General features: G+C 64.6%; 3 protein-coding genes across 13 annotated transcripts in view; 2 read left to right on the top strand and 1 right to left on the bottom strand.

The window, feature by feature from the left end:
* METTL23 (methyltransferase like 23) overlaps window positions 1-2,684 on the bottom strand; it is an 11,763-nt gene extending 9,079 nt beyond the window's left edge. The window contains exon 1 of the mRNA XM_045572160.1: window positions 2,559-2,684. The gene's annotated coding sequence lies outside the window, so the exon portion shown is untranslated. The remainder of the gene's footprint in view (window positions 1-2,558) is intronic.
* Window positions 1-8,868, top strand: part of JMJD6 (jumonji domain containing 6, arginine demethylase and lysine hydroxylase) — a 12,972-nt gene extending 4,104 nt beyond the window's left edge. For 2 of the 7 annotated variants that reach the window (XR_004983434.2, XR_006739886.1), the window contains 2 exons: window positions 150-288; window positions 702-831. Coding sequence is in view for 3 of the 7 variants with exons in the window: in XM_036412301.2 (XP_036268194.1) it covers window positions 150-288; window positions 702-833 (271 nt within the window). In the remaining 4 variants the exon portion in view is untranslated. Of the gene's footprint in view, window positions 1-149; window positions 289-701; window positions 1,097-8,858 lie in introns of those variants that run through there. The other 5 variants (XM_036412304.2, XM_036412300.2, XM_036412303.2 and 2 more) reach the window with 3 other exon arrangements.
* Window positions 2,134-20,604, top strand: MXRA7 (matrix remodeling associated 7). 5 transcript variants are annotated; one of them, XM_045572164.1, is made up of 4 exons: window positions 2,134-2,426; window positions 9,707-9,785; window positions 12,932-13,022; window positions 19,526-20,604. In XM_045572164.1, the coding sequence occupies exons 1-4, from the start codon at window positions 2,181-2,183 to the stop codon at window positions 19,638-19,640; spliced, it is 531 nt and encodes a 176-aa protein (XP_045428120.1). In that variant the 5' UTR covers window positions 2,134-2,180; the 3' UTR covers window positions 19,641-20,604. The 5 variants fall into 5 exon arrangements, with proteins under 5 accessions (XP_045428120.1, XP_045428123.1, XP_045428122.1 ...); XM_045572166.1 differs by lacking the exons at window positions 2,134-2,426; window positions 9,707-9,785 and adding exons at window positions 12,133-12,541; window positions 14,031-14,110; XM_045572165.1 differs by lacking the exons at window positions 2,134-2,426; window positions 9,707-9,785; window positions 19,526-20,604 and adding exons at window positions 12,138-12,541; window positions 14,031-14,110; window positions 16,696-17,592.

Here is a 20,604-nt window from a genome sequence, read left to right as displayed (position 1 = left end):
GCACTGCGTCCCTGCCCCGGACAGCCCTCGCTCCCAACAGGCGCCCGGAGCCAGGGCGCAGCCGGAGCCGGGCGCGTGCCTGTGCCTGTGCCTGTGCCTGTGGCTGTCTGGCCGGGCCAACCCTGAGATCGGCGCTCCTTGTCTCTCAGGATCCTGAAGCAGGAGCACCCTGAGCTGGCTGTCCTGGCTGACTCCGTTGACCTTCAGGAATCCACAGGGATCGCCTCTGACAGCTCCAGCGACTCCTCCAGCTCCTCCAGCTCCAGCTCGTCCGACTCGGACTCGGAGGTGAGCCTGCTCGCCCCGGGCCTCCAGGGCAGGTCCCGGGACAGCAGCAGGAGGGGGAGAGGGGAGCTCTGCGGGAGGTGGTGTCTTATGATCGTTACGTGTGGTCCTTACCTTCACGCAGCAGGCTGTGTTGGTCGATAAAATTCCGTGATGCCGCCTCCGAATGGTGACTCAGTGTTCTGAGGGGGAGCCCTGGTTTCAGAGACCTCCTGTTAGAGAACACGGGGGGACCTGAGGGGAGACAGCCCCCTGCGGGGAGGTGGGGATTCTCGGGCACCAGGAAGGCCTGGTGGCACTCGGACTGCACTGCGGAGCAGTCGCATGGCTGCTTGGCTTCTGGGGGACGGACCACGGGCGCCGTCTCCTGAGGCCGGAGGCTCCGTTGGTTGAAGTGCTTTCTCTCCCGTGTCCAGTGTGAGACGGGGTCCGAAGGAGATGGGACGATGCACCGCAGGAAGAAGCGGCGGACCTGCAGCATGATGGGGAACGGGGACACCACCTCCCAGGACGACTGCGTGAGCAAGGAGCGCAGCTCCTCCAGGTGACGCGCCCGCTCCTCTGGCCAAGAGCCCGCGGCGGCCGGCCAGGCGGGGCGGCCTGGGGCTCTGCACACGGCGAGCCCGAGAGCCGAGGAGGAGGAGGAGGACGCTCGGGGATGAGTCTGCTCAGCAGTGGCTGCAGTAGCTCTTCCGTCGGCTGCCGAAGCAAATCGCCATGGCTTGTGGCTGGTTTTATGCATAAAGGCAAGAACCTCTGGATGGTGCCAAGGAAACCTGTACATTATTTAATAAAAACGAAATGCATTTTACACCTTTGAGTTTTTTTCCTTTGAGAATACCAAAACCTTCGTGTGTCACTGCTCTTGTCGTGGTCCTGGGGGACAGGGACTCCACCTCGTGCCCTCGACGGGGTGCCCTTCGTGGGGAAGTCCTAACCAGGGCAATGCGAGAGGACTCCTGGCATCTACAGAGCCCGAGGTGTGCCCGCTCTCCTGTGCCAGGCTGCTTTGACGGTCAGAAGCATCAGCTCCGGTGGAGTCAGGTGACCAAACACCGCACGCTCCCTCCCTGGTGCTGCTCTCCCCTCTCGCACCGGACAGTGAGGCCACGTCTGTGTTTGGAGGACTGAGTGCAAACCCTGAGGCCACAGTCTCTGTTATATGAATGGTACTCCTCCTCCTCCTGTTTTTTGTTTGTTTTTCCCTCCCTTTTAAAGAACTTTCCTTGCATCCTCAGAAGGCTGTAGCTTTCCCCCAAGGTTGCTATCCACCTATCACACTCCCCTCCCCTCACATCATACAGCAGCTCCTCCCAGCTGCCGTGCACAGAAAACAAAAGCAGAGGCTGTCTGCCGCCAGGGGGCATGGCAGCCCGTCAGGGCTGGGACAGTGAACTGCAGCGATTAGCCACCCAGTTTTCCCCAAGTGATGCCTCTTTGATAACCAACATCTGGAAATAATGGATCAGGGGTGAGGTGGGGACAAAGGAGTGGAGTGGGGCGGGCCATCAGGCCCAGGGCCAGGGCCAGGTAGGAGGTGGGCACTCGGGGAGCGCGGCCCGGGATGCTGGACCTGAGCGGGTCGGCGGTGGCTTTCCTTCCTCCAGGAAGTCCCGGGCCAGTGCCCATGAGCTTCCTGGCTTTCCTTGGCCCAAACCGGCACTTATATTTCCAATTTTTCTAAGAGGACCCTCCGGACAGGGCCAGAACGATGCCAAAGATGACGGTCATCTCATCGGCTTTCGGAGCGTCCCTCCTGCGGCCTCAGCAGGGCTCCGGTCCCCGGTCCGTCACCCCGGGGGGCGGGGAGGGGCGGTCCGAGGCGGGGCCCGCCCTGCCTGGGGCGGAGCCGGGAAGCTCCCGGGGTCCCGGCGGGCGCACTCGGGCGCCGGGCGATGGAGGCGCTGGCGGAGCTGCTGGCCGCGCTGCCCGCTCTGGCCACGGCGCTGGCGCTGCTGCTCGCCTGGCTGCTGCTGCGGCGCCCCCCGGCCGCCAGCGCGCACCCCGGCCGCGCGGCCCCGGAGCCCGCGCCCCCGGCCACCCCCGCGCCGCCCGGCCCCGCAGCTACGGAGGACGCGGCCGCGCCCCGGGAGCCCGCGGAGCCCGCGGAGCCGGAGGAGCAGGCCGCCGGGGAGAAGCAGGTACGGCCCGCCCGGCCCCCTCCCCGTCCGGCCCGTTCCCATCCCGGCGCCGCTGCCCCCCGCCCCCCGGAGCCGGAACCGCGCCCCCCGCCGCGGGACGCTGGGCAGGAAAGGGGCGCCGAGCGAACTCACGTCCTCCCCGGAGGGTGGCTCCCGGGCCCGGGCCCGTCCGAGCTGCGTTGTTGTTGGGCTGCTTTCCTCTCCCCGCGCCCCGCGCCCCGCCCGCGGCCTCCGGGCCACGCGGGGCGGCCGGTTCCGGAGCGCAGAGCGGCCCCCGGTGCAGAGAAAGGAAGGCCGGTGCCTTCCCTCCGCCGGTGCCCGAGGCCGGAGCGGTGATGTCACGTCGCAGGGGGTGGGACTGAGCGCCGAGGCCGGTCGATCGCAGCCGCCCCCGCGGTCCTTTCCCGGTTGTTCCCGCTGCACCCGGCATGTGGCGGGGGGACGGGGACGGGTGTACATGCCCCAGCTGAGCGCCCACCCGCCTGCCTGCCAGGTCGGCCCAGATGCGCCCGCTGGCCTGGCCTGGGGTCTCCCTGCCCAGGCTCCTCTTCAGGTTGGAAGCCTCCGTCCCAGGCTCCAGCCCCTGGGGGCTCCAGGCTCCCCGAGGGCCCGGGTCTGGCCGGATGCCTGGTCTCACTCCAGCTCGTTCCCGGCGGGGGGATGGCCGGGAGGATGGGCTGGGGTAGAAACCGTGAGTGCGGCTTCCGGGCACTGGCAGCGCCTGGCCCACTCTGAGGTCCACTGGACACAATGGTTTACACTGGAGACAGCCTGGGGGCGGGGGCGGGGGCGGGGGGAGGAGAGGTTTTTCTGAGAACCCCACCTTCTCCGTCACCAGCCTGGACAGGCGGCTGCCGTGTGCGTCCGGGATGGACGGTCCTGTGTGATGGGAACTGGTGCTCTTCAGGGACCTGGGGCGCCCAGGCGGGCAGCTGGGGTCTGCCCACATCTGGGGCTCCTGCCTGCACCCAGGCTGCCCTCTACTCCGTGGCCTTCTCGCCCCGTGGCCGCTCTGGACTGAGAGTTAAAATGCCCGTCAGTGGTGCCCGGCCCTGTGCCCGATGTGGGTCCTCTGGGCACAGCCCTGCTGAGAGGGCGTCCTCAAGGCCCGGGCTCTGCAGCTGGCACCTATAATACCACATGGGTTCCTGCCGGTCCTGCAGGCAGGCCCCTACCGTCCGGGCGGGCGCAGACAGCGTGCTCCTGACCCCTGTCCTGAGGTGCCACCACTGACCGAGAATTAATGTGGAGTGCGTGGCCTCTCAGAGGCCTTCCCCTCCTCGTGGGCTCAGGCCCCCAGCCCTTTCTGGGCTGTCCAGCCCCCTTACTAACGGGCACACACGGGGTCATTGCTGTGTCCGGGCCCGGGCCCGGGGCTGGGGGCACACAGCAGCCGTGTGGGGTCCCCCTGGAAGAAGCTGCTCAGAACTTGTCTGGAAAGGGCCTCGCTCATCGCCAGCGCAGGCCCAGTCTGTCCCCGGCCGTCCCAGCCGGAGCCCTCGGAGCTGACGGAAGGCCCCGGGGAACAGAGCAGGTCTGTCTGGGGAGGCAGGGGAGGCCCAGCCGCCTCCCGGCCTCTCCCTGAGTGCAGGGCAGCGGGGGGAGGGGGAGGAGAGGGAGGGGGAGGGGACGAGCGGGCAGTCCCTGCCGGGAGAGCAGCACTTAACTCGCCTCTCCCCTCCCCCTGCTTTTCCATTAACCACATCCCTGCTAATCCCGCTCCCCGCCCTGCCCGCCCTCACAAAGCTGATTACTGAGAAGGACCCGGAGCCGGAGCAGCGGCTTCCGCCTGGCTGGGGGCCTGGCTGGGGGCCGGGGCCGGGGCCGGGGGCGGGGGCGCCGGGAAGCGTCCCTGCGGTGCCAGAGCCCTGGGGCCGGACCTGAGCGGGACGGAAGGGGGTCAGGGGCCAGGGCAGGGCGCCGGGCAGAGGCAGTCAGAGGATGAGAACCCCTTTCTTGCATTTCTCGGGGCTCAGTGTGGGGAAGATCCACAGGCGCACCCCACCCCCAACAAGAGTGACCGTGGAAAACTCCGGAGCGGAGCGGGTCCTTTTAAGGCCAGAAACGGCTTTTCTGGGCTGATGTGAGGCGGGGATTTTAGGATTGCCAGGCTCTGACCTAATGAGCCTGGTTCCGGTGAGGCTGTGTGGCCAAGGGTGAAGGGTCAGGTGTCATTCAGACAGGGCAGGGACCTCCTGGGCAGCTGGCCGTGTCCCGGCCCCAACCAGACAGGCGGAGACCCTCTGCCTTAGAGGGGGCAGTGCCAGCCTCTGACGGGTCCTGGATGGGGTGGGGTGGGGGTGGGGCGCGGTGACGGACGCTGGGGAGGCAGTTGGGACATTTTTGAAGCGAATGGTTCTTGAGATCATTTTACTGCTTCAAGGCTCAGCTTGAGTGCTTCGTCGACAAATGTCCTTGTTCCTGGGAAGACGTGTGCCGAAACATTTGGTCACACAGTAACACGCACACGCTCAGCGAAGATGCTGACGGGTGGACAGTGGGCGGCTCTGGGTGAGCATGTGACGGTCACTGTCCTGTCCTCCCAGCCTCCGGGGGGCTGGGCCTTTCAGACACAGGAACCGGGGGAGCGTCCGGACGGGCTGGCTGCTCGGACCCTCGGCTGTCCTTGCCACGCCGCCGGCCTTTCTGAAGTCACCCGCAGCCGCTCCCTCTGCCCTCCCAGCCTTGTTCTCTGCTCTCCTCTGCGAGCTCGGAGGGCCAGCGCCCAGGCAGAGGCAGAGCTGCTCGGGGAGGGCTGGTGGCCCCTGTTCCTGCCCGTCCTCTTTTTAAAAATGTTAATAAATTTATTTTAGGGAGAGAGGAAGGGGTGGTGTGAGAGACACATCCTTTGGTTTCCTCCCTCCCATGCCTGACCTGGGCCGGATCAAGCCTGCAGCCAGGCACGTGCCCCTGATGGACCCAGCCCTGCGGCCCTTTAGTCTGAAGTCCGATGCTCCATTGGAATCAAACACGGCAGCTGCCTGTACGGGGCTTCCGGCAGGAAAAGCACCGAAGAGGTGGCAGATGAGCCGGTGCCCAGTGGAGGGCTGAGCGGGGCGGGGAGCGACTCGGCCTGCTGGGCCACAGTGAGGGCACGATGCTGGACCCGGGAACAGCTGGCGAGCCGCGAGGGGCAGGTTAGGACGAGAAGACCTGTCCCTGTCCCCGGTGCCTCCCAGGGCAGTGCGGGTGCAGAGCTGCGGCCTCGCCCGGAGCCGCGTTGGGAGCCTGCGGTGGCTGAGCGGACCTGCTGGTCTGTGTGCAGCCACCCAGCCGCACCGCCCAGCAGCCCGCGCTGGCGCCAGCCCAGCTTTCTCTGTCCCCCTCCCCCACCCCTCCCCGCCCACCAGGCGAGGCTCCCTCTGCTGCAGACCAGCAGCCGGGATGTCTGATGGACCAGCTGGAGGGAGGGGCAGTCAGGCCGAAGCCTGCATGGAGCCTGGGGCCGGAGGCAGCCTGCCCATCGGGGGAGGTGGGGGCTCCTGGGCCTCCCCGGCTGCCTTATGGGCAGTGTGTGCAGGCCCCTGAGAGCAGAGGGACAAGTGGTCCCACCAGAGTGAGTTAACCTGCCCCCCTCCACCCCGCCTGGTGGAAATGGGTCCTCCAAAGTCACCCCCATTAACGGGGGGGGGGGGTCACAGCAGGAGGCAGCTCAGGTGGCAGGTCACAGGGTCCCAGCAACCCTGTTTGCAGGACCTGAGAGCAGACAGACAGGCGGGCAGATCTGTATCTCTGTCTCTGTCCCTCTCCCTCCCCTGCCTCCTGGTGAGGATGGGCTGGATCCCCAGGGCAGCCGTAAATGGCAATGGCTGCGGCAGGGTTTGTGTCCGGCTCTCAGTGCTCCTAGAAGCCAGGGCCACTCTGAGTCGCTCTGTGCCCCACAGCCACCCACCTGACCCTCTGCCCACTCTCCACGCTTGGTCTCGGAGGGACCGGGCACTGGGCTTCTGGCATGGGTGAGGTGTGAGAAGGCACTTCCTCCAGCTTTGCCCACACCCACCTCCTCCACTGGGGATCAGAGCCGAACAGTCACCGTCCAATAATAGGATGTGAGACAGGGCCGTGGGGGCAGGGCTGGGTCTCGGCCCTGAGACAGGTCAGTGGGGGGCAGGGCTGGGTCTCGGCCCTGAGACTGGGCGGTGGGGACAGGGCTGGGTCTGGCCCCGGCCTGCTTTGGGGACCGCCAGGGTGACACCAGTCATCTGTCTCAGAGGGTGTCGCCCCCTCACAATTCTCATGAAACCCCTTTACTCCCATCAGAGCAGGCTGTGTTCGTAACCAACTACCACAGACCCGGACCTGCAGCCTCCCCTCACACAGGCTCAGAATCTCGCCCCCTCCAGGCCTCCCCGCGTCCCCCAGGCTCAGCCCCTCCCGAGGACCCCGCTGTGTCAGCCAGGTGCACAGCCAGGTGCACCGTGTTCCTAAAAACTGCCTGCCGAAGGAGAACTAAGGTGGGAGGCGCAGTCAGCCTGAGGGAAATCCCCAAGGGCAGCCAGCGCGGCTCCAGCATTGTGTACATGCTTTCCTTTATGTCTTCCCTCTGGCGCCACAGGCCACCGTCCTGAAGCAAGGAGCATGGCCGGAGGCTAGCGAGCTTCCAGAAGGTCTGTCTCCCTCTTGGTCTCAGTCACAGCTTCTGAAACGCACCCTCTGCCTCCTGTGACCGGTGTCAGCGCTTTCGTTTCTGTTTTTTTTTTTTAATCCTCACCCATGGATACTTCAACAACGATTTTTAGAGAGAGGAGGAAAGACAGAGGGAAATATCTACGTGACAGAAACACATCGATTGGTTGCCTCCTGCACAAGCCCCAATCAGAGCTCGGCCAGGGAGGAGCCTGCAACCAAGGTACTTGCCCTTGACTGGAATCGAACCTGGGACCCGTCAGTCCGCAGGCCGCCGCTCTAGTCACTGAGCACACCGGCCAGGACTGTTGTTACTCATAAACCAACGATGGAACCCTTTCCCTGACGACGTCATCTAAAACCCACCGAGTAGCCAACCGGACGCTGTGCCTTCCTGGACTAGCAAAGCCGTTCTTCCCTGGAACCTGGCGCAGGCCCCTCCCACCCGCGCCCGCCCTGAAGGACTGATGCTCTGGCGTGCGGAGTGCCGTGTGAGTGGGCGGCAGTGGCAGGGCTCTGGCTGCTGGGGCAGGAACTTGGAGTCGAGTGGCTCACAGCCACATGCCCCTGTGGGGAGGGGTGGGGCTGAGCCCCAACTGGCAGTTCCCAGGAACCCGGGCCCTCGCAGGGCCCTTTTGGACACAACACAGCCAGTGGCCAGTGGCCAGTTCACGGTCTCCTAAAGCTCACTGCGTCTCACAGTGGAAGACGACCTGCCTTTGCACATAGAAGTCACAGACTCTCCAGAAGTTTCCAAAGCTCCATGGGCCTCCCACGAAGCCCCCGCTGTTCACCTTCCATCTAACTCTGGGATATAGGGCAGGGGTGCCCGCAAGTCCAAGTGCGGTTTTAAATAATCACTGAGAAGTGTAAATGCTACAAACCTACAGAACACATCCGTGGAACATTTACTTATTAAATGTCTTTTACACCGGGCGTGCTGACATTTGAATGCTAAGCTTTCACTTTAATTCTTGGCGTGGGCCAGCATCTGGGTGGGACGGGGGGCTCTCCCACAGCCCCTGGGAGAGCTGGCCGTCCTCCTAGAGGCCACCATGCCCACCTGAACATGTTTATTTATTTAAATATTTAAATATTGTTACTGATTTCAGAGAGGCAGGGGGAGGGGGGAAGAAACATCAATGATGAGAGAATCAGTGATAGGCTGCCTCCTGCACGCCCCCCCCTGGGGATCGAGCCCACAACCCGGTAAATGTGCCCTGACTGACCAGAAATCAAACCGTGACCTCCTGGTTCATAGGTCGACGCTCAACCACTGAGCCACGCCTCCTTTTTAGTACTCGGTGCTGGGTGGTCTGCATGCGTGGTAACACATGTAACGGGTGATATTTTGGTGAACATATTAACCAAACATGCTGACCTGTAACCTGTCACTCTGGGTACACATTCAGGAGCGTCGCTTTGCTTTCTGTCGCACGGCCAGCCATCGCATAACTGACTGGACGGCCGTCCAGTCCAGCGCGTCCCTACACGTGCATGTGCTGATCCAGGGCGTCTTTGGGGACCCTGCAGCCACAGAGACGCTTTGCGGGAGACCCCGGGCACCGACTGGGGCCCAGGGCAGCCGGGCCCACGTGGCAATGGGGCTGAGGTGGAGAGGAGAGCCGCCCTGTCCGTGCCCAGCCGCCAGCTGCGTGTGCTGCGTGTGCTGTGTGTACTGCGTGTGCTGTGTGTACTGCGTGTGCTGCGTGTGGTCCGGGAGGGGGCACAGCTCTCAGGCTTGTGCACTTTGCGTCCCGCTCAGCTCGCTGAGGCGCAGGCTGGCTGGACCTGGAGCGGAGCCCGACGCTGGCGGGTCTGTCCGCGGTGCTGCCTCCTCGCTGGGCCGCTCATTGTGCTGTGTCCCTTTCCACATTAGTCCACCGGCCTCTGAGCCACAGTTCCCGGGGCCACGGCCCCGCCACACCCTGCGCCCCCATAGCGGGAGCCGTGGGCACTTCCCTCGCCCTCAGCATTCCTGCGAGTTGAAGTCACTCCGTCCACCGAGGCCATCCCAGGCCGGCCCTCCCAGCATCTGCTAATCTGTCTGCATGTCTGCGGGGGGGACAGCGGGCGAGAGGCAGGGCTCCCGTTCGGGGAAACCGGGCGCTGAGCTGGTTGGGGCAGAAAAGACGACGTGAGGGCAGAGCGGCGTTGGAGGGCGCAGGCTGGACGGAGCGGTGACCGCGGAGGCAGCCTCTGTGGGGCCGGCCCCGCCTCAGATAAGCCGGGCTTTCCTCCTTGTCCTCTGTCCTCACTGTCGCGAGGGCGTGGGGGTCCCCGGTCCCCTATCAAAGTGGCACTCCAACGCTTTGGCCAGCACCCACCTGAAGAGGGACGGGGAAGGTCCGACACCGGCCCTCGGCCCAGGGCCCCCATCGTCTCGGCCAGGCGTGTGCATCTCACTGCACCTGCTGCTGGCCTCCCCGTTCGGCCGTCCCGCACGCTCAGAGGACAGGCGCGGAGCATGCACGGCCAGGCTGGGCCTTGGCCGGCCCCTCTGCCTGGCATGCTGCCCACCACCCATGCTGCCGCGGGCATCTCCGCAAGTGGGCAGGTTGGTTCTACCAAGGTCAGGCGCCGAGTGCAGTGTCACGAGTCCTGAGCTCCCGGCACTGACCCCCCTTCACACTGACCCTCCCCCCATCTTGCAGGACGAGGAGCAGGAGCAGGAGCAGGAGCAGGAGGACAGCGAGGAGGAGCCGCCCCCGGCAGAGCCTGAGGAGGACGATGGTGAGTGGGCCTGGCACCGCGGTCGGCACCGTCTGGCCGTGAATGCCTGCTGCGGTGGACTCTTGGGGTGCCAGCGGAGGATCTGAGGGCAGTCTGAGGGGAGGGGGTCGGGGAGAGGATGAGGGAGAGGGCTGAGTCTTGGAGTCCTGTCGGGCCCCGAGGACATCCAGGTCAGAGCCGCTCCCTCCACCCACCTTCCTACGCCCACCTCCCTGCCCTCCTCCTCTGTCGGTAAATGGGGAGCCGTCCCCAAACACAGGGGCCCGCCTCCTGGCCAACGGAGCATTTCGACCTGCTGGGTCCTGGGCTGCCCCTCGGCGCCCGGCGTCATGGCCCCCGCCTCCACTTGCCCTCCCAGCGCCTCTGCCGGGTCCCAGGGACCAGAGCCACTCCGGCTGCTGCCTGCGCCCGCCCGACGGAGCCCGGGAGCGGGCGCCCGGCCTGAGGGTCTCTGACTAACGGCCAGACCTGCTGGCCACCAGGGCCCAGGCGCCAGGAGAGAAAGGGAGTGACCAGGACCCCGAGGAAAAGGACCAATGCAAACCTGACCTAGTGGGAAGCACCCCGGGGGCCAGGGCCTGGACAGACAGACAGAACCAAAGCCACCGCTGGATCTGTCATGTTTTCTCTTAAACAAACAAACAAAAGTCAGCATTTGCTCAGTCTGTGTGGCAGGCACACGGAGGGCTTGCTGCTATACTTTTGTGTATGTTTGAACTATTTCGAATTTTTTGTCGTTAAACTTCACAGAGGATATTTTCCCACCGATTTCCAGAGAGTAGAGACGGAGACAGAGAAATATCCGTGTGACAGAGGCGCATTGATTGGTTGCCTCCCACATGTGCCCTTGACCGGAATAGAATCCGGGGTCCTTCAGTCTGCAGGCTGACACTCTAGCCGCTGAGCCAAACAGGCTAAGGCTGTTTTTAATTTTTAAAAAGCAAGGCTGTTGCTGTGACTTTAAGCCACTGCTGGCAGGCGCCGCGGCAGAGCTTCAGGAATGCAGTGGCCGGGCTGGCGTGGGGCGGCTGGGCAGGGCTGTCTGCATCTGTCAGCACCGCCTCCGGGGGAGGGAGGGCAGGGCCCTGGGGGGCGCGGCGGGCGCGGGAGTTGGACATCAGACCCTGGAGGAGCTCTTCCTCAGAGCAGCGTCAGTTTTCCCGGGCTGTCTGCAGGAACCGGCCCAGGGTCTGCCGCTGCCACGTGGGGGGTCCTGTCGGTGAGTTGGGGACACAAAGCAAAGCTGAGGCTGTTGGAGGCCCCGCAGCCAGGACGAGTGCCCTCCCTCCGTATCTGACCGCTGCCCTGGACACCCATCCCCGGCCAGCGGACCTGTGTCCCTCAGCACTCATGGGCTCACAGGATGTCCCCTCCCGGGGGCGGTCGCACGGAGCCCTCCTAATCCAGCAGACTGGAAGTTTGGTCCATGCATGGTCCGCGATGTGATCAGTGCAAACCGCTGCGAGTCTCTGGCCAGAAACAACCCCAGTCAGACCTGCCCCATCCAGACCTGCCCCATCCAGACCTGCCCCATCACACCTGCCCCATCACACCTGCCCCAGTCAGACCCACCCCAGTCAGACCCGCCCCATCACACCTGCCCCATCACACCTGCCCCATCACACCTGCCCCATCACACCTGCCCCATCACACCTGCCCCAATCAGACCCGCCCCAATCAGACCTGCCCAATCAGACCTGCCCCAGTCAGACCCACCCCAGTCAGACCCGCCCCATCAGACCTGCCCCATCAGCCCTGCCCCAGTCAGACCTGCCCCATCAGATCTGCCCCATCACACCTGCCCCAATCAGACCTGCCCCAGGAACTGGAGCTGAGCGCCCAGCTGGCAGCACTTCCGTTTTGTTTCTCTAAACAGCAATAGTGGCCGTGCGGGAGGTTAATGGCTCTGTTGCCTCTTTTTGAGGCCCGGGAGCATGTGCCAGCTGCTGGAGTCCGCAGCCCCACGGTTCCGCCTGCGGCAGGCTGTGGGCTTTCTAGGTGCCCCACACGCAGGCCTCAGCGGGGCCCGGACTGTGCGCGGAGCTCCAGCCGGCGCTGAGCGCTGCCCTCATGAGCTCAGCCGAGGGAGGGCCCGGAGGGCCGGCCATGGGAGGGGGACTCGGTGAGGGAGGCACCCAGTCTCAGCTGGAGGAGAGCCGGCCCCAGCCCATCCCAGGGCCTCCCTGCCCCTCCTTTCCCCTCCCCAGCTCCCCGCTGTCTGCTGAGCACTCAGGACCCATTGTAAACTCCACACTGAATTACTCATCTTCGCCCACTTCGTCCTGACCAACACCCAGATCAGTTCTCCCTGTCTGCTGGGGGGCGGGGGGAGCCTAGAGCCACCACCTCCTAAGCGAGTGCAGTGAGAGGCAGACCGACCCCACAGCATCGGGACTGGTTCTGAATGTGCGTCCACCCCTTCCGGTTTGGCCGAGAGAGGACGAGAGAGGACCCGAGTGCTGAGCCGCGCCTCCCCTCGGCCCACGTCCGCCGGCGCGGGAGGTCAGGGCGGCCGCAGGGTGTGGAGGTGCTGCGATCCCCCGCCTTGGGGGGAGAGAACGGAGAAGAATACGGTGTGGGTGTGGGAGGGGTTTGCTGGCCGTTCCGCACTCAAGTCTGTACTCCCTCCCGGGAATCGGTGAGACCAGCCCAGAGCCATCCTGCACAGGCCTGCTCCCCAGCAGGCCTCCCTCCTCCTGGACGCCTTGTCCTCTCGAAGGCAGCTGTGGCTCCCCTGGACGCGGGCACGGACCCAGGTCCGGGGACTAGATGGGGGGCCTCGGTGGGAGGTCCCTGTGCGGGACCGGGGCCACCGGGAGCAGGGAGCCCAGCGCCTGGGCTCAGCTTGCTTCCCGGAGAGGCGCTCCCTCCGCTGGCTGCACCGAGCACAGCAGCCATGGGGGCGGGCCTCCCAGACAGCGGGCTCGGTGAGCCCTTTGGCAGCTCAGCCTGGTCCTGGGGGCAGCCGTGTTGTTCGGGGAGGGGGCGTCTGGTTTGGTCTAGACCCCGTTTCCGCTCCTAAGAGCTCCTGAGTGTCTGTGGGAAGCCTGAGTGCAGGGGAGGGGCCGGGCTGCCCGGCGGGCACTGTGCCGGGCTCTGCCCCTTTCTGGGGGGGCCTCCGGCGCTCACCCTGTGTCCCCCCGCAGGAGAGGCCTTCTTCCAGTACAGCCCCGGGAAGCTGCGGGGCAGCCAGTACAAGCGGATGATGACCAAGGAGGAGCTGGAGGAGGAGCAGAGGTAGGCGGCCCCTCTAGGGGGTGGGGGGCGGCGGGGGCTGCGTCTCACCCGGACCCCTGGTTCAGGGGCCAGCAGAGGGGCTCGCCCCTGTGAGCTGCACCCACGCTGACCCGCCAAGGTCCTGTGCGGGGTCCTTCCTTCCTGGCGGTATCTGTCCGGCTCGGCTTCCCCTGGAGACAGTGCCCGGGGGGGGGGGGAGGGTGCTGAGCACATTCTTGCACCCGCTCCTCCCCCCACAGAAAAGAGAGAGAAAAAGAGAGAGGTGCTGGGGGAGGGCCTGGAGCAGATCGGCTGTTCACCTACACACAGGGCTCTTGGCAAAACCCACCTATCCCCCGGCACGGCGCCTCTTCCCGCTCATCCCCTCGGCAGCTGCCGCCTCCCGGCCCAGCGCCCTCCAGCCCAGCGCCCTCCCAGCCCAGCGCCCTCCCAGCCCAGCGCCCTCGCAGCCCAGCACCCACCCAGCCTACCGCCCTCCCGGCCCGGTGCCCTCCCGGCCCAGCCCCGTGGGCATTCTTATCTGTCCTGGGCGTCTCTGATCTGTTCTGCTCCGGGGAGCCCTGAGCGACCGCCCAGGCGCAGCTTCTCGTTTTTAGAACCGACCGAGCTCTTCTGGGACCCGTCGGCCTCCCGCACACCCAGGTCCCTGTGCCTCTCCAGCCACCCCGCCCTGCAGGAGGCTGAGGGCAGCAGGTCTGCCGGAGCCCAGCGCCCCCATGCGCTCGGCCGGCCCGGGGCTGGAGTCCTTTGGCTGGGGCAGGAGTCAGTCACCCTCTCCCGGCACCCGGAGCCCCCAGGGCACACTGTTCGGAAGGCAGGTTACTGCCCAGTGCAGGCTCGGCCACCTGTTCGGTCCTCTCACCGGCCTCACAGCATCAGAAGTCAGAGCCACTCTGCGGAGCACCCCTCCTCCCTCTGGGCGGCGGCTGGGTGGCCTGGGAGCCTCCCCCTCCCTGTGAGGGCGAGGGCGCTGCCTCTGACGTGACGTGTGCTGGCTTTATATTTCAGGATTGAGCTGACCTCTGACCTCACTTCCCTGTAGCAAGCTCCCTAGGTCCTGAGCCACAATATCCTTGCAAATCCTGTTGGTAAGGAGACTGACTTCTTAGCCGAGGGCTGTTCCCTCTTCCTGTCTGTCAGCGCGTCCCCGAAACGACCGGGTGGTCTAACCCCCCCCCTCCGCCCCCCGCCGCCTTCACGGCCAGGGAACGCCGGCCAGGCACCACGCCTCTGGTTCTCCATCCTCCTCCGGGCAGGGAGTGCAGGGATCCTGGCAAACAGGTCCCTTCCCCAGGCCAGTCCCTGGGGCGCCTCCTGGCCCCGCCGGCGGGGGCCGGCGCCCTCTGGTGGGGGCCGCAGGGGCGGCGGGAACCCTTTTGGCTTTGGTCCTCCCGAGGAGGTGGCACAGCCCAGCACAGCTCACAGCACAGCAGGGGGCGGAACCCGTCTCCGGTGGCGGTGGGACCGGCAGGCCTTCACGGCCACAGCTCTTGGCGCCGGTCCGGTGGCAGGTGGAGCCGGCCGGCTCCTTTGCCTGCGGGGCCGCGGCTACTGGATGCAGCAGGGACCACGTGCCCACAAGCCTCCCCGTCAGGGAGCTGGCAGCTCGGGGTTAAGCGGGGAGAGAGCTGCGGTCCCTCGAAGGCCCTGAGGACCTGTCCTTCGGCTGCCTGCGCTGCAGGCGGGAGGGCCGGTCAGGCCAGGCCTGGGGGAGGCGTCAGGCTGCACTGTCCTGGGTCCCGGCTGGGCCTGGGGGAGGGGAGGGAGGTGCCTTCCCCGTCGTCTCAGGCAGCAGACTGCGCCCCCCCAGAGGGTCTCCCCCTGGATCTGTGGAGTCTCTGGACCACAGACTCACACGTCGTCCTCTGTGGGGTGGGGCCGGGGTCCTCGCCCTCCCGCAGGCTGCGGTTGCCACTGGGGGAGTGAGTGCCTGAGCGGAGGAGGGTCAGGTGGGCCTCGTGGGCCCTGATCAGGGCTCCTCACAGGGTGGGGAGTTCACGCTCATTCTCACCCCTGCCCGCCCAGCATGCTCCCCGAGGGTCTGCCTGTGGTGGCTGCTTGCTCCTCTGCCCTCGCATGTGGCCAGCTCCTGCGTGTGCCCGTGTGGGGCTCCTGGGTGCCCCTCCCCTCTCGCGATGCTTGGGTTGCAGAGGCTGGCGCGCCTGGCTTTGCCTTCCATCCTCAGCAAGATAGCTCTGGTGGGACCGGCACAGCGGGTGGGCGTGAGGCAGCCCGGCCCCAGCTGAGCCCAGAGAACTGCCCGGGAGCATCGGCATGAACAGCACAGGCACGTGACTGTCCGTCCGCCGAAACCGCGAGCCCGGAAAAGATGCTCTCGTCCCAGCTGGCCGAATTCCTACAACCAACTCCGCCTGTTCCTGACGCCTCCCCTGGCTCTCAGGTCCGTCAGGCTAGTGAGCAATCAATGCTGCAGCTCCCTGGCCTTAAGCATCAGCTCAGCCAACATAACTACCTGGAGCCTGGCTGGGGCATGGTCACGTGACCCGCAAGCCCCGGAAGCCTCAGTTTACCAGTTTTCAAGGAATGGCCCTTAAGCAGCAGGACGGAAGGCAAGGGGCCCAGGTCTGTAGATCTGCCTCCGCTGCCCATGGGGCGGGAAGCAGTGAGGTTCCGCAGACCCAGAGGCAGCTGCTGGGAAGAGAGACCTGTGTTGTCTCTGCCCACCCTCCTCCCTGCCCTCTGGGGCCCGGGCTCCCGGCCCACAGGCTCCTCAGCATTGCCTCCGCCTGGCTGGGGCGTCCCCGCTCCCCCTCAGCTTCTCTGGGGTGCCACGTCCACCTGAGAGTGGCTGGGACGGTGGGTGCGCAGGCCGGTGACTGTGCCCCTCACCCCAGAGCGAGGGAAGCTGGGGGGCTCAGCTGGCTCCCAGTCTGGCAGGAAAAAGACAAAGCACCACTTCCACTCCCTGCAAGCCACCGTCTCCCCATCTCTGGGCCAGAGGGACGGGCCTGGACTGTAGGCCAGGCTGGCTGACAGCCGAGGGCGGGACCCAGCTGCTCCATTCCGGAGGCCCGCAGGACGGCCGGACGTGCTGGAGTGGACACAGCCCTATGGAAGTGTTCTATGCAGCACAGTGGGCAAGGGGGAGGCGACCCAGGAGCCCAGCTGTGGGCCATTCTAGTCTCTGCCGCCTGACACGCCCAAGGTGTGAATTTCTAGAAACGGGCAGACTGTGACCTGAAGAGGGCGCCAGAGGGACAAGAATTAGACCCCTGCCCGCGTGTTTTCCTGCTGGCCTCCTGGGGGCAGCAGCAGTCCGCCGCTGCCAGCGCCCAGCGGGGACCGCGCCGGCCCGCGGGCCTAGGAAGCAGTCCGGCGTCACAGGACGTCCCAGGGCAGCCGCAGGCCAAACCCCAAGTGCCGGTGCCGCCCTGCCCGCCTCCCCAGATTCGGGACTGACCTAACCACCAGCCACCCAGGTGCCTCCACGCTCGCAGGGGGGGCCGGCGGGCTCCGGGGCAGGGTCCTGTGCGGCCAGGGGCACAGACTGTCTTGCTGAAGGTGCGGGGTGGACGCCCCTCCGGCGTCTGAGGAGCACCGGCCAGCCGGCTTCTGCAACTGCAAACATCCTCCCTCACCCCGTCCCCTCTGCACGGTGCTCTTCCCCGGCCGTGAGTGACATCAATGACCTTCTCTCCGTTTCTCTCCACAGAGCCGAGGACTAAGGAAGTTCCCCCTAGCGCCCTCCTCAGGCTTTTCCTTTGGCAGCTTACCCGCCGGAGGGAGCAATGGCCCCGAGAGCAGCCTGGCTCCCAGGGCATTGCCTGCACCGCAGGGACCGGCCCTCAGCGGCCTCCCCTGGCTGCGGACCGGCCGCCTGGCTCTGGGTGCGAGGCCCTCCTCCTGGCGTGGGGCTTGCTTTGCTGCGCTGGAAGCTTGGGAGTGTTCTCACACCCCGAGCACTGGTTTTCTGTTCGCCCCACCCTGCCTGTGCCTCGCACCCCGCACCCTGAGACAGTCCTTTGCCGTCAGTGCAGGCCTCCTGCTCCCCCTCGCTCGGGGCGGTGTGAGCCGACCCACAGGGCGAGCTGCCCTGCTCCCCGCAGGCTCGGGACAGCCCCCGCCCTCCGCTGCCTGGGGCCGTTTCCTGAGGTCTCGCTCTCTGGGTGACAGACGCTGATGGATGACGGGGCAGCACGCAAGGGCTGGTACTGGTTTACTCACGGCCCCTTGTTCCCTCGGAGGAGGCTCCCATCCGCCCTCTTGTTGCTCGAGGCCTTTTCACTGTTCCTACCGGCTCAGCCACTTTGGTTGCCTCCTTAGCTTTGGCCGGAGCAATAATAGTGTCCTCCTCATAGATTTCTCCTCCATTATGCCTTTTCCCAGAAAGTTTCCAAGGTTCGCTACAGCTTCATCAGGTAACCAGATTGGCCCCATATTGGTTTCCTGGAGTTTTATATGGGATAGTATTTATACTCGGCCAAACCAGTCTACAGTTTTTAGAAGTGTTAAAACATTTTTTAAGTAGTGAGTACCGTATTTTCCGGCGTATAAGACGACCCCCTAATTTTAACAGTTAAAACGTAGGTTTATGCCTGTATTCGCTGTATAAGACTACCCCCCACTTCCGAGGCAACACCAGTTCTTTTTTTAATAGACCGCCTCTCTGACTCTGGCCAAACTGAGCAGGCTTTTTACTAGAACACAGTGTACATGTTCTGTACCCAAAGCTACACTGTGTTCCAGTAAAAAGCCTGCTCAGATTGGCCAGAGTCAGAGAGGCGGTCTATTAAAAAAGGAACTGGTGTTGCCTCGGAAGTGGGGGGTAGTCTTATACAGCGAATACAGGCATAAACCTACGTTTTAACTGTTAAAATTAGGGGGTCGTCTTATACGCCGGAAAATACGGTAATAGGAAAATCTTTGCCATTGAATGGAAGGCTGGGAAATAAATGTCACGTTCCCAGGGCCCTTCTCCTCTGGGCCTGAAACTTGAGGCTCAGGGCCGAGGGCAGGACGGCAGCGACCACAGCCACAGAGCCACGTGACGACAGGCGTCGTCCTGTGAGCACACGTGGCCACACAGCCACACGGTCCTCCAGGCTGGGGTCACTGACACGCCAGCAGGCGGCTCCCCGGGCCAGTTACCGCAGTCCGTCTGCAAACGCCGCACGTGGGCACCGGCCTCTCGCCTGCTGACGGCCTGCACCTGCGACTCGGCCTCTGTGCCGCCAATAAACTCGGAGTAGATGAGCCTGTCACTGTGTGTGTGTGCAGCTTTGCTTGGTGTTTTAAAAAATGATCTCCTTTGAACCCTGTAAAACGTGAGCCCTCTCTCACGTTGATGCTGGCACTCTCCGGGAGGGTGCTGAGTCCCATGTCCACCTGCGAACAGTGTGCAGAGTCACGGGCATCTGATGAGTCCATCCACGGAGCTCAATGCACACCCGGAGCCCAGCGCTGCCCTTCCTTCAGGCGCAGAGCCCTTGGCAGAGGCTGCCTCTCCACAGCAAACCTGGAAATTGCTTTCCCAGGTGGCACAGAGGCTGGCACTGGGGACTGCAGTGCTCCGGCCTCTCTGTGCCACTCCGGTCAGAACTGCTGGGTGGGGAAACGTGGTCCCTGCAGGAGGGATGTGTTAGGACAAGTGTAAGACAAGCCCTCGCACCCCTGCCCAGCAGCATGGGGTGCTGGCCCTGCAGGCCATGGTGCCGGAAGCTGTGCCAAAGCCCTGCGCGGCAGGACCTGCCGTGACGGCAGCAGCCTGGCTGCAGGGAGGTGTGCGGTCCCACCCTGCCAGTTGGCTGACGTTCTCCAGGCGACCGACGCCAAGCTGGTGGTGTGGTGTGTGTGGTGGTGTGTGTGGTGTGAGGGAGGATTTACAGAGGCCCGGAGCCAGAGCAGTGAGCCGGTGCCAGCACACCACGCCCGTTATGCCAACAGCACAGCAAACCGGGCAGAACAAACAACCAGCGTGTTCCCGGCTTCCTGCAGCCTCACACCCTTTCAGGGCAGCACCTGCTGGGCAGGGAGCGGGCTGAGCCTCGTAAAGATAAGAGAGAGGCCTGAATGTCCTCAACAGAGCCGGTCCCAGCCACCCCCGACGGGCGGGACCCGCAGGCCGTACGGTGTCTGTAAATCAGAGGCGCCCCTTCCTCTGAGCAGCGGAACCCCACCCCACCCTCGCCCTGGCCTCGCACATGTACGCCCCCCCGTTCCCAGCCCACCATGTGCCCTCTCCTCACTCTGGCTCCTCTCTGCCAGACCTCCAGCCCTCTGGGCCCCTCCCTCCTCCTCACCTCACTGGGCTGTGTGGTCAGCAGCAGACGGCAGTCCCAGGGGAAAGGAGCACCGAGGACCCGAGCCATAACTTGGGGGTCCGCCAATCTCCAGGGTAGACCCAAGACTCAGACCCTCCAGCTGAGCGCTCTAGGCTAGCCCACACAGGCTGTGCTGAGCGGGTAGTTGGAGTGGAGTTTCTGGCTGTTCTGGACGCTCCGAGGCACCCCCTGAGGCTCCCCGCCTGTGTCCTCTTCCCGCAGGGTGCAGAAGGAGCAGCTGGCGGCCATCTTCAAGCTCATGGAGGACAACAAGGACACGTTCGGCGAGATGTCCCGCGGCGACGTGCAGGAGCAGCTCCGGCTCTACGACATGTAGCTGCCCCTTCGCCGCGCGGCCCCATCGCCGTGCGTGCAGCCGCCTGGCCGACCAGCCCTGTCACTCCCAGCTTCCATCCACGGACGGAGAGCGTCCCACGTGCAGATCTGCTCAGTCCTCCAGCCTCCGTGCTGGTACGGGAGCCAGGACTGTGGTCTCAGGGGAGAAAGGCCTGGCTCCTCCAGCTGCTCCACAGTAACCCTCTAGGCCCCAGCTGTTCCACAGGTAAATCTATGAGGCCCCAGCTGCTCCACAGTAACCCTCTCAGACTGTCTCTGCTCCTGACTGAGCCCTCCACGCAGCCCCAGGGCGGGCGTGGCCCAGGAGGGTGAGCTGAAGGCTCAGCTCCCAGGACACGTGTGGTGGAAGGGTCCCTGGTGCTGGGAAAGTTGCGTATCAGGGCCCGTGGCCTGCATGTCCAGTCTGGTAACATAACACTCTCACTGCCTTAGAAGGACTTCTGGAAGCTTCTGTAACTATGGAAGCAAGCAGTGGGGGAGCCCTCTCAGCAAAAAGGCTAGTTCATCCCCACCGTCCCTCTGGAACAAAGCCGCGGTCTCAGGGTGAAGCCCTCCCGGCATTTCCCTGGCGGAGCCTGGGACTCACTGTAGTGTCACTCAGTAAGCACCTCACAGAGCTAAGTAAGCACCTCACAGAACTAAGTAAGCACCTCACGGAGCACCGAGAACCACGCCGGACACAGCAGATGGACACACGTACCTGGCCTGGCGCCTGCCTGCGGGGGGAAGCTCGGTAGAGAAGACAGGCAGGGCACAGGGAGGCCTCCCCAGGCAGCGCTCAATAAAGTCAATAAAACCTAATAAAATCTCAGAACACTGTCCGGGACCCCTCACCAAGCCACCCGTTTCTGTGAGGAGCGTTTCAGAGCCAAGTGAGTGAGGAAGAACCCATAATGTTCTTATGTTTTTTATCTGCTGGAATAAAGCGAAGCCCACACACAGAA

The sequence above is a fragment of the Pipistrellus kuhlii genome, unplaced genomic scaffold (genome assembly GCF_014108245.1).
Source record: "Pipistrellus kuhlii isolate mPipKuh1 unplaced genomic scaffold, mPipKuh1.p scaffold_m20_p_44, whole genome shotgun sequence".
NCBI lineage: Eukaryota > Metazoa > Chordata > Mammalia > Chiroptera > Vespertilionidae > Pipistrellus > Pipistrellus kuhlii.
Note: the sequence above shows the minus strand (reverse complement) of the source record. Positions and strands in the feature narration are given on the sequence as shown.